Source organism: Dermacentor albipictus, chromosome 4 (assembly GCF_038994185.2).
Source record: "Dermacentor albipictus isolate Rhodes 1998 colony chromosome 4, USDA_Dalb.pri_finalv2, whole genome shotgun sequence".
Classification (NCBI taxonomy): domain Eukaryota; kingdom Metazoa; phylum Arthropoda; class Arachnida; order Ixodida; family Ixodidae; genus Dermacentor; species Dermacentor albipictus.
In genome coordinates, this window is record NC_091824.1 from 173,832,234 (window position 1) to 173,847,431 (window position 15,198).

At 44.4% G+C, this 15,198-nt stretch overlaps 1 protein-coding gene across 1 annotated transcript; it reads left to right on the top strand.

Moving 5' to 3' along the window:
- Positions 1–1,284: 1,284 nt before the first annotated feature.
- Positions 1,285–12,821, top strand: p24-1 (transmembrane emp24 domain-containing protein). Its single transcript, XM_065446129.2, has 3 exons — positions 1,285–1,575; positions 8,126–8,371; positions 10,873–12,821. The coding sequence occupies exons 1-3, from the start codon at positions 1,429–1,431 to the stop codon at positions 11,098–11,100; spliced, it is 621 nt and encodes a 206-aa protein (XP_065302201.1). The 5' UTR covers positions 1,285–1,428; the 3' UTR covers positions 11,101–12,821.
- The last annotated feature ends 2,377 nt before the right edge of the window (positions 12,822–15,198 follow it).

Genomic DNA, 15,198 nt, shown 5'->3' on the forward strand with positions numbered 1-15,198 from the left:
CAATATTGAAGGTACAGACAAATGCAGATTTATTTTTTCTTTGCGCGACCATTCTTCCAACCCTTGTTTCCGTCGTTGATTCACTTACGTTCCCTCGAGTCAGGTAGGCTAACTGCAGTAAAACCCTTTTGATACATGTTCTGGGGAACCACGAAAACGCATGAGCCGAAAAAAACGTAACATCCGGTAACGAATCACGGCAGCACTACAGATGAGGCAGAAAAGCTGCTTTTAGCAAACTTGCATAGAAAGTAGGCGAACTATGGAAAATGCGCTAAATAACGCTTTCTATCGCTATAGACTACACATTAAACGCCTTTTCTGGCAGTCATAGCTGTGAACCACGCCAAATGATGGTTGTGACTTTTATCTGGCGCGGATAGAAAGTTGATAACGGCCCTCTTTCGAGCCTTCGTACCTCTCTCAGTTCGCGCGCAGGTATCGAAAATCACGATAGCGTCCGAAAACGGGCGATTTCGACGCCGTGACGTGTGTTGAGATCGATGACGATGTTCCGACGTCATCATCGTATTCAGGATGGGCACGTCATAGAAACTTTGGGACACGTGACATAAGCTGTTCGTTCTGTCGTACGAAGTTTCTGCACCCCATTGGTAGACTCTTTAGTGTTGTCGGTGTCTTTCACATCCTCGGCATGTTTTCAGCAGCGCCACGCAGAGATAGCGTAGGAGCCTCCGACTGCCATCGCAGTTTTTGGGCATAACTGGCAACAGAAACCTAACAAACGGGATGCTAATACCCTCTCAGACAAAACGTAACAAACAGGAACTTGTACCCGCATTTATCGCTAGACGGGAATTGTGGCTGCGCCATTTGCACTCGCTATGCACGAATCTTCATTCCAAAGTGTTCTGTAATTCCACATTCTCTGACGTGCACATACTCTGGCTTCGAACGACGAGGCTCTGTCATTGGGTTTATCATAACCCTACTAGCCATTGCTAAACTCGCAATGTTAAATTGTAGACAGGCGTGGATGCGTGCATAGTGAGAAGCGTTATGGATGCGTGGATTCTGAAGCCCTTCTTGCTTTTGTCGCGCAGAAGAGCGGCAGTAGCGAACAGAAACCGAAACAGTAAGAGAACGTGAACAACGTTAATTGATTGCTGCTATAAATGTATGTGCTACAAATTATTGAGAAGGCTGAAATTTTTTTAGTTGGCGGTCAGCAGTTCGCCTCCTAGTAATGTTTTGTGTGGCAACAACCTATGCGCTGTACTTTACTGTAATGTGCTGTACTTTCAGTTCCGCTCGCTGTATGGTGGCGCCGTGGCGCCGCCATGGAAAACTTCCGCTTGCGTCTGCCCGTTGTACACGTTGGAACCTGGTGAAAAATCGGGCTTATTCCGATGCCGAAGTGCCCCTTATTTATTTAATGCGTGCTCTTCCACACCAGGACCTCACACTATGTGCTCCATGCGAATGCTTATAGCTTTTGTGGCCATCGTACAGACTGCGTTTGGTGTAGAGCTGACTTTTGAGCTGCCGGACAACTCTAAACAGTGCTTTCACGAAGACATCGAGGCGAACAAACAGACTACGGTGGAATTTCAGGTAACCCTCCGAAATGTGTTTACACGATCAACTCACTCTCAACATATGCCTGCTTCTGAAGGCAGTGAAATCCGACGGTATGCTGCCGGCGTGGTTTGGCGCGACAGCGTGCCGGTACGTGGTCTCGCGGGGATACGTCAACCTTAGCGCGTTGTCATATGGTACTTAACGAAATCCCTATGTGAGGATTTTAACAAGTTCAGTCAATAACTTCTGTTTTTCGCTTTTGTTGAGACTCCGTCGTGCCACGAAGCGGTGACTGATGTACCACGTGTAGCTTCATTTTGAATGAACCTAGTGCGGTATGATGCGAGGGTGCGCCGATCTAGATCTAACCTTTGTGATGTACAATTGCTGCATAAACTCCTAGTTTAATTTTCCTCTGAGCAAAACTGGTGAAGACAAGAACGCACACACACATGCTAGTTACGGACAGCTTGTGCAAGTGAAAAATAGCTGTTTCGTAATTCGTAGTGTGCGTATTTGCACTTCTAAATAATGCGGTCTAATGTCAACACTTGACTGACCGCACAAGTTTAATTTTGAAAATTCATGACGTATTACATAAAAGGCGAAAGCTCTGTGCGAAATATTTTTCCCTACATTTTCCATAAGCTTTCTGCTTCGAGTGCTCGATTGGCATTGCATGACAGTAACGAAGGCACACAGCACCCACTGTATTCAAAGTATCGGAATCAAGACTAGGCTGCGTGCATGACCATATGGATAAACTCAGAAGCTGCACACAAGTAGTAGTAGCAGCCAGCAATGTTGTATAGCAGACAGAGTTAGAAATTCAGAGTGGCTTATGCAAAATCTGAAATACGTAAAGAAACCATGCACAAATATTGCTTTCTTTTCTATGCAGCCTACCACACATGCAGTTTAGGTGCACACTGTGTTGGTCTAGTTTGTGCATAGCTATTTGAGGACATGGTGCAAGGTTGAAACGCACAAGAAAAAAAGAAGTATGCTTTAATGGTGTGGAACTCTTTCTGTCTTCTTTCTTGTATGTCTTTACCTTGTGCTGCCAGGTCCTTGAATAACTGTGCATGTGCTTGTGGGTGCTCGTACAGTCTAGAGTACTACTGTATCACTGTGCTTGTACAGTTAATAGTTTATGTTGAAAGATAGGAAGCAAGCTGTTCTTTTCGTGAAACATGGACATAGAGCAAGCAGAACAATGGTCGAGTTGTCTGTGGGATGCCTATAAGGCATTTCTTCCTGGCAAAGAAAGTGAAGACAAAAAGAAAAAGAAAGAAAAAAAGTGTCCTCGTGTCTCCGGCTAGTTGTTTGTGTGATTGTGCACCAGCTCACTGTGCTCTCATGCCATTGGTAAAGTTCAGATGTATATAGACAGTTGACACTTGGGAGTGCTCATCAGTCTCATCAGTTATGTTGCTGGTTCAAACAAGCATTACCACATGCCTTATCATTTTGCTTACAGAGCAGCTAAGAAGCAGAGCTTAATTTTTTTCTGCCATATGTAGTATATCTCTGTAGTAGAACCAAAAGTTTTTATCTTCACCAAAAACGTGTGTGAATACTGCATTTTTTTTTGCATGTGTAGATACTGTACCAGCTGTGTTACAAGAGAACAGCTTACTGTATTTAGCACAGTTGTAGAAGCATTAAACATGCTCATGTTTACAAGCTGCCAAGGCCCCTCATGTTTTGTACGATATTTGCTTGCCATGATCCACAAGAGAAGGAACGCTTGTTGCAGCACCTTATTATTATTTTAGCCATTACATTTTGTATGTTAAGAATGGCTGATAACTTTGCTACAAGGTGTAGTCAGGCACATTTATATGGCCCTATTTATAGTGAACACTTACTTATTAGAAAGTTTTCCCATCATTTTTATCCAGAAGGCCCATATGCCCCATTACCCCAATGTGCAGTAATTGCATGTGATGTATGGAAACATAGTTTTCATATGGGATCTGTATTTTATTATGTAGGATTATTGGGTAGAGAGTATTGAATCGCTTTTTAAAAAGAATAAGGATAAACAGATAATGCAATGTGCCAGTGTAGGACCACACACTTTTTCAACTTTCAAGCTGACATGGCCTCTGCACCAGCCATGTGCAAAGCACAGTGTGGCCACCTCTTCAAGGTACCCTTGAACAAGTGAAAGTTAAAGTGTAAAAAACGAGTCAACTTGCTTGTACAGCAGAGTTCATGTTCATGCCACTAGCCTACATGCAAATACCCAACTAGCAGGTGGATATCATGTCAAACCTCAGGAGCATTAATGCTGTGTAGGTGCTTATTAACCAGACCCTAGATGTTTATGGCCAAAAATTACTGCATGTGTAATTTCGGGGTATCAAATCTTCCTGAAACTCTGGAATTTCCTAAAATAAATTTTTATTGCAAGCACATTTTGCACTAAACAGTAAATTATTGAAAGAACGCAGGGCTGTGTACAAAGAATTGCACAGAAAGCTGTAAGAAGTTGCAAATTTGGTGCCCAGGCCCACTGAACGCATTCTAACAGGTGCAGAAAACAAAAATGATCATGTACCTTGCTTTGCGGGCATGTTTAACTCAAGGTGCCAAATTAATCCAGAGCTCCTTACCACTGGCTCACTCATGCTTGTGTGTTGTTTTGGAACGCCAGACCCTGTCAATGAATCGCTGCTTTTCATGCGGTGCCCATTACTAAATTTACCACAATCATGCCAGTAGCTACCGCAAACATTGGATCTTACAGTCCTAGCTGATTGTTGTAGTATAAGGATACTATTATGGCAGACTGCAAGCTTAAGCAAAATAAAATGGCATTTCTGGCACTATGCATGATGTCTGACAGCAGTATGTCAGCTTTTGATTGTCTCTCTTTGGAAAATAAAGATACGCAGTTTCGACCAAGGCCAAACATTCCAAGAAGACCCTGTGAATTCCTCCTCTATTTTGCATAAATTAGGAGCATAATCTCAGCAATACTATCCGTTTGTGAGACTGCTCACTTTTTATGCAAAATATAGCAGAAAAATAATTATAAAGACATCACTTTGTTTCAGATGCCTATTAGAGAGTGTTAGGATAGGGGCCCCAATAGGTTGGGGCCCCAAAGAGCTTTGCGGGTGTTAGCATTGGGGCACGCAGGAGTGAAGAGTTTTAGAATAGGGCTTTGCGCTTGCGGATAGCACTTTGCACTGACAGCACCACTACGGCGTCAAAGAAAAGCTATTATAAATAATTAAATAAAATGTACCATATTATGATAGGAATAGTAATTTTGACTTGCGTGTATTTGCGTTTCATTACAATTTAGAGGTTATTCTGTAAGCAGCAAACAATGAGTTGCACTTAGTTTTGAACAAACCAACTTTACGTGCCTTCACCAGACAAGCTTAGCTGTGTTAGGCCTACGAGCCATAAAATCCGCAATTGAATTTGGAATCAGCGGCGTCTAATGAATTAATCTTCACCACACATGCTAGTTGAGAGAAAGCGATAACCACAGTCACTTCTCCTAGCTTGCCAACTTCATGCGTTACCACGAATCGAACCAAGTTTGGTGCTAGGTTCGAGCCGTCACTTCGATGGGTGCCGCCATGTTTACTGACGCTAAGCTTTAGGGGCCGCTGTTTGGGCTCCCACTAAACGGTGAAATTGCGTTCCCAACGCAAAACCCAAATGCAGTTTGCGTCTCGCACATGCGCCATGGCTTCGACGCTATTTCTATGGGGCCCCAACACATTTGGGGCCCCTATTCTAAAACTCTCTGTTGTTTCACACAGCAAAGCCATAAATTTTACCTTATGACAACAAACGGAGTAGAATAAAGTTTAGTCATCAGGACACCTATAAGGAATCGCATACAATTTAAACAATTTCTTTTGGGAAATCAAAGAAGAAAAAGATGATCATAAGGGGTTGCATGTGGCAGCGTTTATGAGCATTACTCATGAGTCTTGGCTACCCAATTCACTTGAATGTAGCATAACTTTCTACAACTATGGAGAGCAACTGTAAAGTTATAAGCACCGTCCAAGAACTAGGTTCAAGCAACTCGCCCTTCAGCTTTAAACAAGCACTTGCTAGACCTTCACTGATTGCATATGCTTAGGGGTAGTTGCATGTAAAACAACAGCACTCCCTGAAAGAAAAACTTGGAAATTTCATCCTATTTACTGCACAGATATAAAGTACACACATCGAAGAACACAAGTTCCCACTACCAACAATTTTATTCAGAGAAAGGGAAACTACTTACGCATGTACACACATCACATCTGTACATATGTGAATCGGAAAATATCACTTACTTTGTAGCTGGGTAATTGTCATAGCCCTGTATTCACAGAAGCAATTTAAGTAGGTAACAAAGAGAAAGTTCATTGATAGAGTAATGAAGACCTTTTCATTTATAATGAAGATGCTGCAAATGTCAAGAGCCTGTTTTGCATTCTGATGGCAGTGAACAGTATATACCTAATCAACCATAACCACAGAGAGTTCTCAAGACGTGTACCACGTTCTCATACCATCATGTGCATGCTATGGCATGGCACAGAATAGTTACATGCGAAAAAAGCGTGCAAATAGTCATTAGTAGCAGAATGGGCCTTGAACCAATTGATATGGGCTTCATAGAACCAATTGATATGGGCTTCATAGCATTATGTGTGCTTACTTGCCCAGGAGTGTGTTCACTTGTCTAGTTATAACAATCGAAATACTACTCCATACTGCTTTGGAGTGCTACCGCAGATGATGCATTAAATTGAAATTATTAAGCAGTTGAGGGTGGCTCTGCGAAATCGGCCTCGAGGGGTAGACTTCGAGCATTGTATCTTTTGATAGTAGATGCTCATTCTTGTAAGGGAATGCCTTGAGTTAGTATTAGTCTTAAGTGTTTTTGGTTTTTATTAAACAGTTGGCATAGTCCTTTCAGTTATCTTTGTACACAACAATTCTGTTTATTTCAGCAAATATATTTTTCATGATTTCATTATCATTACTTTTATACCTTTAAAGGTCCCAGTGGTACATTGCATGAGGTGGGAGCAAATATATTAATTCAAAAATTTCTTGAAATGAGAAGCATGAGAATGATACAGGCAAAACGCTTAAAAAAAGTTACAAGGCAGCAGACAGAACACAATATTTTACAGTACAAGAAACATTATATAGCATGATACGGGAAACTAGGAATGATGCATATGAACACTTGTAATGATTATTGGAAAAGTTCTTTAAATTTCTCGGGTTTTAACTCTTTGACAATGTTATCTGGGAGTTAATTCCAGTCACTGGCTGCAGGTAACAGAGACTGATTAAAAAGACTGGAATTATGCAGGCTAGGAAAATATTAATATAGGTTATGTAAAGAGAGAGTGATTCTAAAATGGGAAAAGAGCTATTTTCTCATTTTCTGCAGCCCTTTAGGGAGCACGGCTTAGCGCCTTGACAAGCGGCGCAAGCAGCAGGCGAGCGACGCACCTACAAGTTAGACACCAGCCCTGTGTCCTCTAGGAATTTAAGGAGGTGTGAAATAAGCATACGCTAGCGATTTTTCGACTGTGAACAAGAGGGAGAAGGTCCAGGGATTTCTCTCACAAAAAAGGCATTGAAAACAAGTTTGATGCAGACATATACAGGGTATTATTTTTTTAAATGCACCAAATTTTTTAAAGATTCCCTACGGCAGATAGCACAGTTCTAACCCTTGACCTAAATTACTCAATGAGGCGGCCATCACCTCTGCGGGAAATCAAAATGTTCAATTGAATAATTAATGTAATTATGCTATTTTTAAAATTAATTCCTTTGCATTACTCATTTCAATCTATGAATTATAGCCGCTGAGTTAGCACAGCGCATCCAATTGGAACAAATTTTCTGGACAGCACCAGTTCTGAGATATTAGTTTTCAATGTGTCCGTCAAAATGCATTGGTGTTCCAGTTACTTTTGTGCTTCAATGCATGAGACGGCGGTTCCTTGGCTCCTCTTTATGGAGAACTCTGCGCATGCCTACGAGCATAAGTACAAACGCGAACCATTCCGAAACTACTTCACTGGTTTGTTTAGTTTCCAGGTTCACCTGTATTTGTAAGTGGCTAATTCAGTCACCAAAACGTACATTTACGAATACTCCATGCTTGAAAGTGGTGGTTACACTAATCATACTTCCATCTAATCATGCGTAACAGGCATTCTGATTTGTTATATGGTGATCAAGTTTCAATTTATGTTGGTGGCAAATGAGGAGTCCTTATAGATAATGGCCATGCTTATGCGATTATGGAGAGGCACATATGAAGGCACATCAGTATGGTATTTTATCTAGAATGTCAAAAATCTATAAGTATAGATTGGTATTGGTAAATGTAACATTTTCCTGCATGTTTGAATGTATATGGGTGACGTTTTGTGAAATGAGTCGGGTATTTGTCACCTCGGGTGTCTTCTTCATCATGATTTCATGCACTCTCTCTTCTTTAAGGCTAAACCCGAATTTTACTCTTGTCACCACTGTGCCTGTTTGCATCTGCCCTGCTTATGCCATCCGCTCCTTGGTGTACTTGCAGGTGGTGACGGGTGGGCACTACGATGTGGACATGACCCTGAAAGGGCCGAATGATGAGACCCTGTACCAGGGCGTCAAGAAGCAGTTCGACACAGTCAAGATCACGCCCAAGACAGCCGGCACGTACACAGCCTGCTTCTCGAATGAGTTCTCAACCTTCTCGCACAAGCTGGTCTACATGAACTTCCAGGTGGGCGAGGAGAAGCCCCTGCCGGGACTGGGCGAGCACTACACGGCGATGACCAAGGTGCGTGTGTCCACGCCACTGTGATTACATGATGTAGCCGTTGGCTGACAGTGACGGCGAGTTAATCCTGCGATCCACGGAGCGCGTGGCATCTGCAGCGATAGGTTTGGCGTGACCAAAAATTGGTGAAGTAATCAAGGTGGCACTAGATTTGCTTCAAAAAGTAGTGTGTTGAAGCAACAAATTGATAATGTTACAATGAATGTTATGCAACTTGGACTCTACAGATTTAGAAACGAACACTTAAATAAGAAAATGTGTGCGACATAAATGGAAAGTGAGTGCACAAGAAAAGCAAGAGTAGATTCGTGCTTTTGTTACTGAGATTAGTGTTGGGACATAAGTATGTGATCACCTCGTGTTATCTTGCCTTCAGTCTCACTCCATTTACTTGACCATTTTGCTCGAGATATAGTTTGTCGACTGCTCATATAGGCATGACCAGAAAGACGGCAAATGCATGCTAGTCAGGAAATGAGATCGGCGTCCAGTAGCATCTGGAAAAAAAAAATCAACTTCGCACAGCCGAGAATACAGCTGTCTCCCACAAACTAAAATTAAAAATAAATAAAAATATATGTAATAAAGATCCTTGGCAGGTATAAATGCCAATGTGAGTGACTAATATATGCAAAATTGTGAAGCTGTATGAGCGAGTTCTCGCACCCTTCGTAGGGAGTATTAGGGGTGTGTTTGCCGGCTGTTTTTATATAGCGACAATTCATCACCTATATATATACCGACAATTCATCAGGCAGGGAGATACAATCTCTGCAATGCTATTCACAGCGTGTTTACAGGAGGTATTCAGAGACCTGGATTGGGAGGAATTGGGGATAAGACTTAATGGAGAATACCTTAGTAACTTGCTATTCGCTGATGATATTGCCTTGTTTAGTAACTCAGGGGACCAATTGCAATGCATGCTCACTGACCTGGAGAGGCAAAGCAGAAGGGTGGGTCTAAAAGTTAATTTGCAGAAAACTAAAGTAATGTTTAACGGTCTCGGAAGAGAAGAGCAGTTTGCGATAGGTAGCGAGGCACTGGAAGTGGTAAGGGTACACATCTACTTGGGGCACGTAGTGACCGCGAATCCGGATCATGAGACTGAAATAATCAGAAGAATAAGAATGGGCTGAGGTGCGTTTGGCAGGCATTCTCAGATCATGAACAGCAGGTTGCCTTTATCCCTCAGAAGAGAAGTGCATAACAGCTGAGTCTTACCAGACTCACGTATGGGGCAGAAACCTGGAGGCTTACAAAAAGGGTTGTACTTAAATTGTGGACGACGCAACAAGCTATGGAAAGAACATTGATGGGTGTAACGTTAAGGGATAAGAAAAGAGCAGCTTGGGTAAGGGAACAAACGCAAGTAAATGACATCTTAGTTGAAATCAAGAAAAAGAAATGGGCATGGGCAGGACATGTAATTAGGAGGGAAGATAACCGATAATCACTAAGGGTTACGGACTGGATTCCAAGGGAAGGGAAGCATAGCAGGGGGCGGCAGAAAGTTAGGTGAGCGGATGAGATTAAGTAGTTTGCAGGGACGACATGGCCACAATTAGTACATGACCGCAGTTGGAGAAGTATGGGAGAGGCCTTTGCCCTGCAGTGGGCGTAGAGAAAACGCAGAGAAGTTGTCTATTCAAGTGAGGTATATGCAAGGTAACATTTATTTTAGGATTACTGGTAATTACGTTTCTAAGCGAAAATGTGGGACTTTAACGTAGGTTTTGTTGCTGGCTCTTTCGCATACGATGGCGTTGCATGCCAATGATGCACAGAAACGGTCGTGGATAAAAAATGTGATCTTCATGAAAGCAGATATGCCATATAGTGTGGTATTTTTCAACAGGAAGGAAAATAAATAATCGCGAAGCAGAAGGAAGTGGTTGCTGACTACTACTCGCCACGCTAGGCATAAAACTGGGGCAATCCTGTTCTGTCGTGCCTCGCATCGGATTGGTGGATTCAAATGACTCGGACGTGGTACAGGAAGTTCGTCGGATGAGCTTCAAACGTGTTCGGCGATAAGCCATGGCCGTGGACTTTGAACCGCGCGAGCCGCCTTCGAAAACTTGGTCCCACCGCCGCCGACACGCGTGTATGATGGATGCCACATGTATAAACATTTCATCCTGCCTCATAAGTTTTGCTAAGCTCTGTATTGGAATGGAGTGTTTACATAATCATGCATTACTATCGGTGTTTTGGTTGGGCAACTTTCACTGCTGAAGCGGTTGTCCAACCTCAAGCGCCTAGTTGTGCAAGCTTACTCGCAATCGTCTAATCATTTTCTGTTGAGTGCGGTGCAACGGCATGTAGTTTTTTTCTTGTTTTGTATGACTTAATCAAGGCGTATAACTGTCGTTTTAAAACATCGCTGCTGATGCAGGTATGTTTATGTAATTGAATGTGAATTTGCACAGCTTCTGATGTCAAGCCATGCTTTCCTATTTGTTGTGTATATTAGAGCACTGTTCATGGTTTCCGTGCAGATGGAGTCTTCGTCCGACTCTGTGCACAACAACCTGAACACCATTGTGGACTACCAGACGCACCACCGGCTGCGTGAGGCGCAGGGCCGCAAGCGTGCCGAGGACCTGAATGCGCGGGTGCTTTACTGGTCAATCGGCGAAACCATAGCTATGCTGGTCATCTTTGTCGGACAAGTCTTCGTGCTCAAAGGCTTCTTCACCGAGCGAAAAACGATTGTGACCACATAAAATTGCTTCCGAGCCCTCCCTGCCAGACTGTTGCCAGCATCCCCCCATTCCCACTGCATCGTCTTTTTCCCCATCTCCCTCCCTTTTCTGTTTGCTGTTCACCAGGATAATACAGTACATTGCTGGTTGCTCGTTCATAGGGCGTTGCGAATCCCATGCGTTGGAAAGCGATATCGAGGTGGTGTCTACACACGTCTGTTGGAACAGGGGAGATGTCTTTGAGACTTAGTCGTTGCACAGTTTTCACCTTGCGTTGCCTTGAAGTGAGCGTTCCGGGAATGGCGATTACGAATCGACAACGTTGCACAACGGTCATGAAAGGGGGCACCGCAAAAGAGCATGCGTCAGCTCAGTTATTTTCTTTTCTTTTTTTGTTTTTTGCTGACCCAGACGCTTTTGGAAGTCACAGGATATCGGACAGCTAGCGTCGGCAGGTTGGTAACGGTCGCTGTGAAGCATTTCACTTGTTTTGCATGACTCTGCAGCACCATCTGTCGTTCGGCCTCTTTACCACCCAACACGTAAGGTATGGACTGTCTAAGTGTAGGGGAACAAGTGTGGCAGTGACAGGTGGAGCAAGCTGATCTGAGAAGCCCATACTGATGGGCCACATTTCCGTAAAGGTTTGCTTGCTCATTGCAGACCCGTGCACCAAGAAACTTGCGTGTGTGCTAAGCAACGCATCTGTGTCCCTAGATGTCTTGGTTGAGTGCGGCATCTTATATTTCACGGATTTCAACTGAAAGGCATGTGGCACTTAAATCACTAGCAGTTTTGAGAGGTGTGTGTGTGCAATTGATGATACAGAGTTCTTTAAAAAAACGATGCAACTTAGAAATTGGCCATCAGTATAGATTGCGTCTCTGTCATCTTGTGCGGCTAGCTGTTCACTGGTGCTACGGCACCCATAGGACAATGACGCCACGAAGGCGGGTGCTATATGATCAGCAGTGAATTTTGGCAGTGCACAGTGCTTGCTGTTCACCAGCATATCACTTTTGGGCATCGTTATCATCCAACGCTCGTCACTCATGGTGGGCATCACCTCTCCATTCTGAAGCTTCGCCAGCTTCTGCCATGTCATGTAATCTGCAAGTGCTTTTCATTCAAAAAAAGTAGGGTGCTCCAGTTTTGGTCCCAGAACCTAAGATATGTCAATGTGATATGAGCCCTGTGATTAGAATAAATATCCAAGGAAAATCTTGCAGAAAGAGCACACTGAGATATATAACGCAACTGGTTGCATTTGAAGTGCAAAAGTCCTCGGGGGAGGAGGTATGATCACTACTGCCGTGCGTTCCCAAACCTCTACGCTTCATCCCATCCTTTTCACGGAACAGCCACGATTCGAATCTCTCGCGTAGCACAGCGTTGTGGGCAAACCACTTGAGTGGGCTTTAGTAAAGCTGCTGCCACCCCACTCCTTATGTCATGCGAGTTCGATGTGGCATATGTGTGCCTAGCTGTAAATAACCTTTGTACAACGCTGATGACCCAGTCAAGGGTAGGTGGAGTAGATATTGGTATGATAAGTTCGAGAGCTATTGCTACATCGACGGGAGCACAGAATTTGAAAATTAGAAATCTTAAGTCTGGCTATTCTCGGGTAGCGATACGTCGGCGATGTATGTGGATACGGGGGTTTGTTCTTTTTGTGATTTGAAGACCACTTCGCCATTCGAGATTGACTAATAAAAAGAGCACTTGCACTATGAGGACTATTCATGTGTGTCTGTTTGTGCCTTATACTTTGAACATTGCGTAATGAATTTGATTTTCACTAAGCTAATGAGACTTGCCAGCAGAACGCGGCATTGTTAGAATGCAGTTAACGTTAGAACGTGGTGTGAAGTCAGGATAGGGCAGGCTTAGTGCCTCCATTGGGAACGCTTGCATGCGGTGCCACTCCTGTGCCGTTGGCAATTCGTAAACAGTACCTTTGCTGCAGAGCACGAAGTTATGGGTTTGGTTCCCTGCGGTATTCATATTGGAGTGGAATGCAAAAATCCTTCGCAGATGTAAGCCAATCTCGACAGCTGATACATCAAAGACAGTAAAACTGCATGAGCAACTTTTCTAAACTCTGAGGAAGTGCTAGCAGTGTCTGTTTGCTGGCGGGTCTTAGTGCTAATTCATCACCGACGCCAGGGTCATATGCTTTTCGGGGTTCACACTCGGGCAGCGTTACTAGATTGTTTTGGATTAGATTACCTAAGCATTGGGGGTCGCAAACCGCCAGGTGCACAATATGCAAAGCTAGCAGAAAATGCAAAGGGCCCGAAACGTCGAGTTTGCATCCCCCAACACTTACGTGTGTATCGGGTACTCTCATAAGGCCGTCAGCTTTCACTACAGCTGTCGACCTCTAATGTGAAGCCGGTATTACACTACGTGGGAAGCAAAACCTCTTACTGGTTAAAACATAGTTGCAGATGCGCCCGAGAAACAGCGCATCGATTGTGATAACAAATTAGCAGACAGTCATCTTACTAATTGAATTAACAATGATAGAATATGTAAGCGTGACTCAACTAGAACATAGAAAGGAACAGACACACGGAGACAGCGCTGTCTTTGTGCGTCTTCTTTCTCCGTCCTTGTTCAGTCACGCTTACACATTCTATCATGCATTCAAACCGAATAGCCCGTCAACGTGTTTTAACTAAGTTAACCTGCACGGTGTCACGCGCGCACACGTAAACATGAACACACATCGCTCGATCACAGCGGAAACTGTCTATTAAAACGATGGAGTTGGGAATCGCGGCAGCAGCCGCGAGCCAATTGACCTCCGTGCATGTGTCGCTGCAACGCGTACAATACGTCGGAAGCACAGCGTATACGAAGCTACCAGCACTACGCGCTCTCTGGAAACATCGCAGATCGCTTTTGAAGATGAGACCCGCGTGGACGTGCACTTTAGCCACGTCGCAGGCCGCTTTCAAGACACGAGCGCCGGCAACGCGGCCCTGCAGTGGCATCCACGATTATCTTGGCCAACGTCGTAGTAGAGTGTGATTGCGAGGAGGAAGAGGCGCTATTTTCTACAGCCCTTTAGAGCACGACTCAACGCCTTGGGGAAGGGGACATAAAAAGGAAAGAAAACAGAGAAGAGAGATAAGGTCGACGCGATTGCAGAGCCTGGTACCGCTAGCTACCGCTGTCAGCGGTTGGTATGCGGTGCATTCACAATTTACACGATAGCCCCGTGTCCTCCAGGAATGTAAGAAGGTGCCTGAAGGCGGAGCCGTGGTGCCGGCCGGGAAACAGCAACTGGGATGCCAAGACCGCTCTGAGTCCGAGGCATCGTAATGAGACGTGGGGAGAAGCCCTCTCTTTGGAGAAGGCCGGACAGGAGAAAAGTAGATGGTCGATTATTTCGTCCTCGCCGCACGCTGAGCAAGCTGATGATGAAGCCAGGCCTTTGCTGTACCTCCGGGACGCCGTTCAAGAGCAGCCGATCCGGAGCTGCAGGAGGAGAGACTGCTTCTGCTTTGTGAGGCCACGTTCACGAAGTGGATGGGGAGTGCGACCGCTGGCGACGTGCTGATCCTGGTGGAGCACCGTCAGGTGTCGCTGCAATGTGTGCCATGGTGCCACTGGCAAAAGGATAGGGGGCAGGATGGGTCGCCAGGCAACAGCTTTTTTAGGGGGACCCAGAGCCCAGAAAGAAGCAGTGTAGGCGTGGACGATTCGAGGCAGGGGCCTCAAACAAGCAAACATCGGTACTGTAGGAGAGGCGACAGGAATAAGCACCAGAGCCAAATTAAGTCGGACATAGGGTTCATTAACATGCAAGGTGGCAGAAATAGGCTACAATAGGAGGAAATCGAAGAACAACTAAGGCAGGAGAACTTAATGGTTTATGGGTTTGCAGAGACACATCTTAGGGACTTGGAACAACCGCCCTGTAAGCCTGATTTTGCATGGGAATACTGCACCAGAGTGCAGGGTAGCAGAAAGGGCGGGGGAATTGAGCACTCATTCATAAAAATACAAATTGGCAAAAGGTCAAACAGGAATGCGAGGAGCATTTATGGCTAAAAGGAAAAGTAGCAGAGGTGAAAACACTTCTAGGCTTTGTATACCTTTGGACAG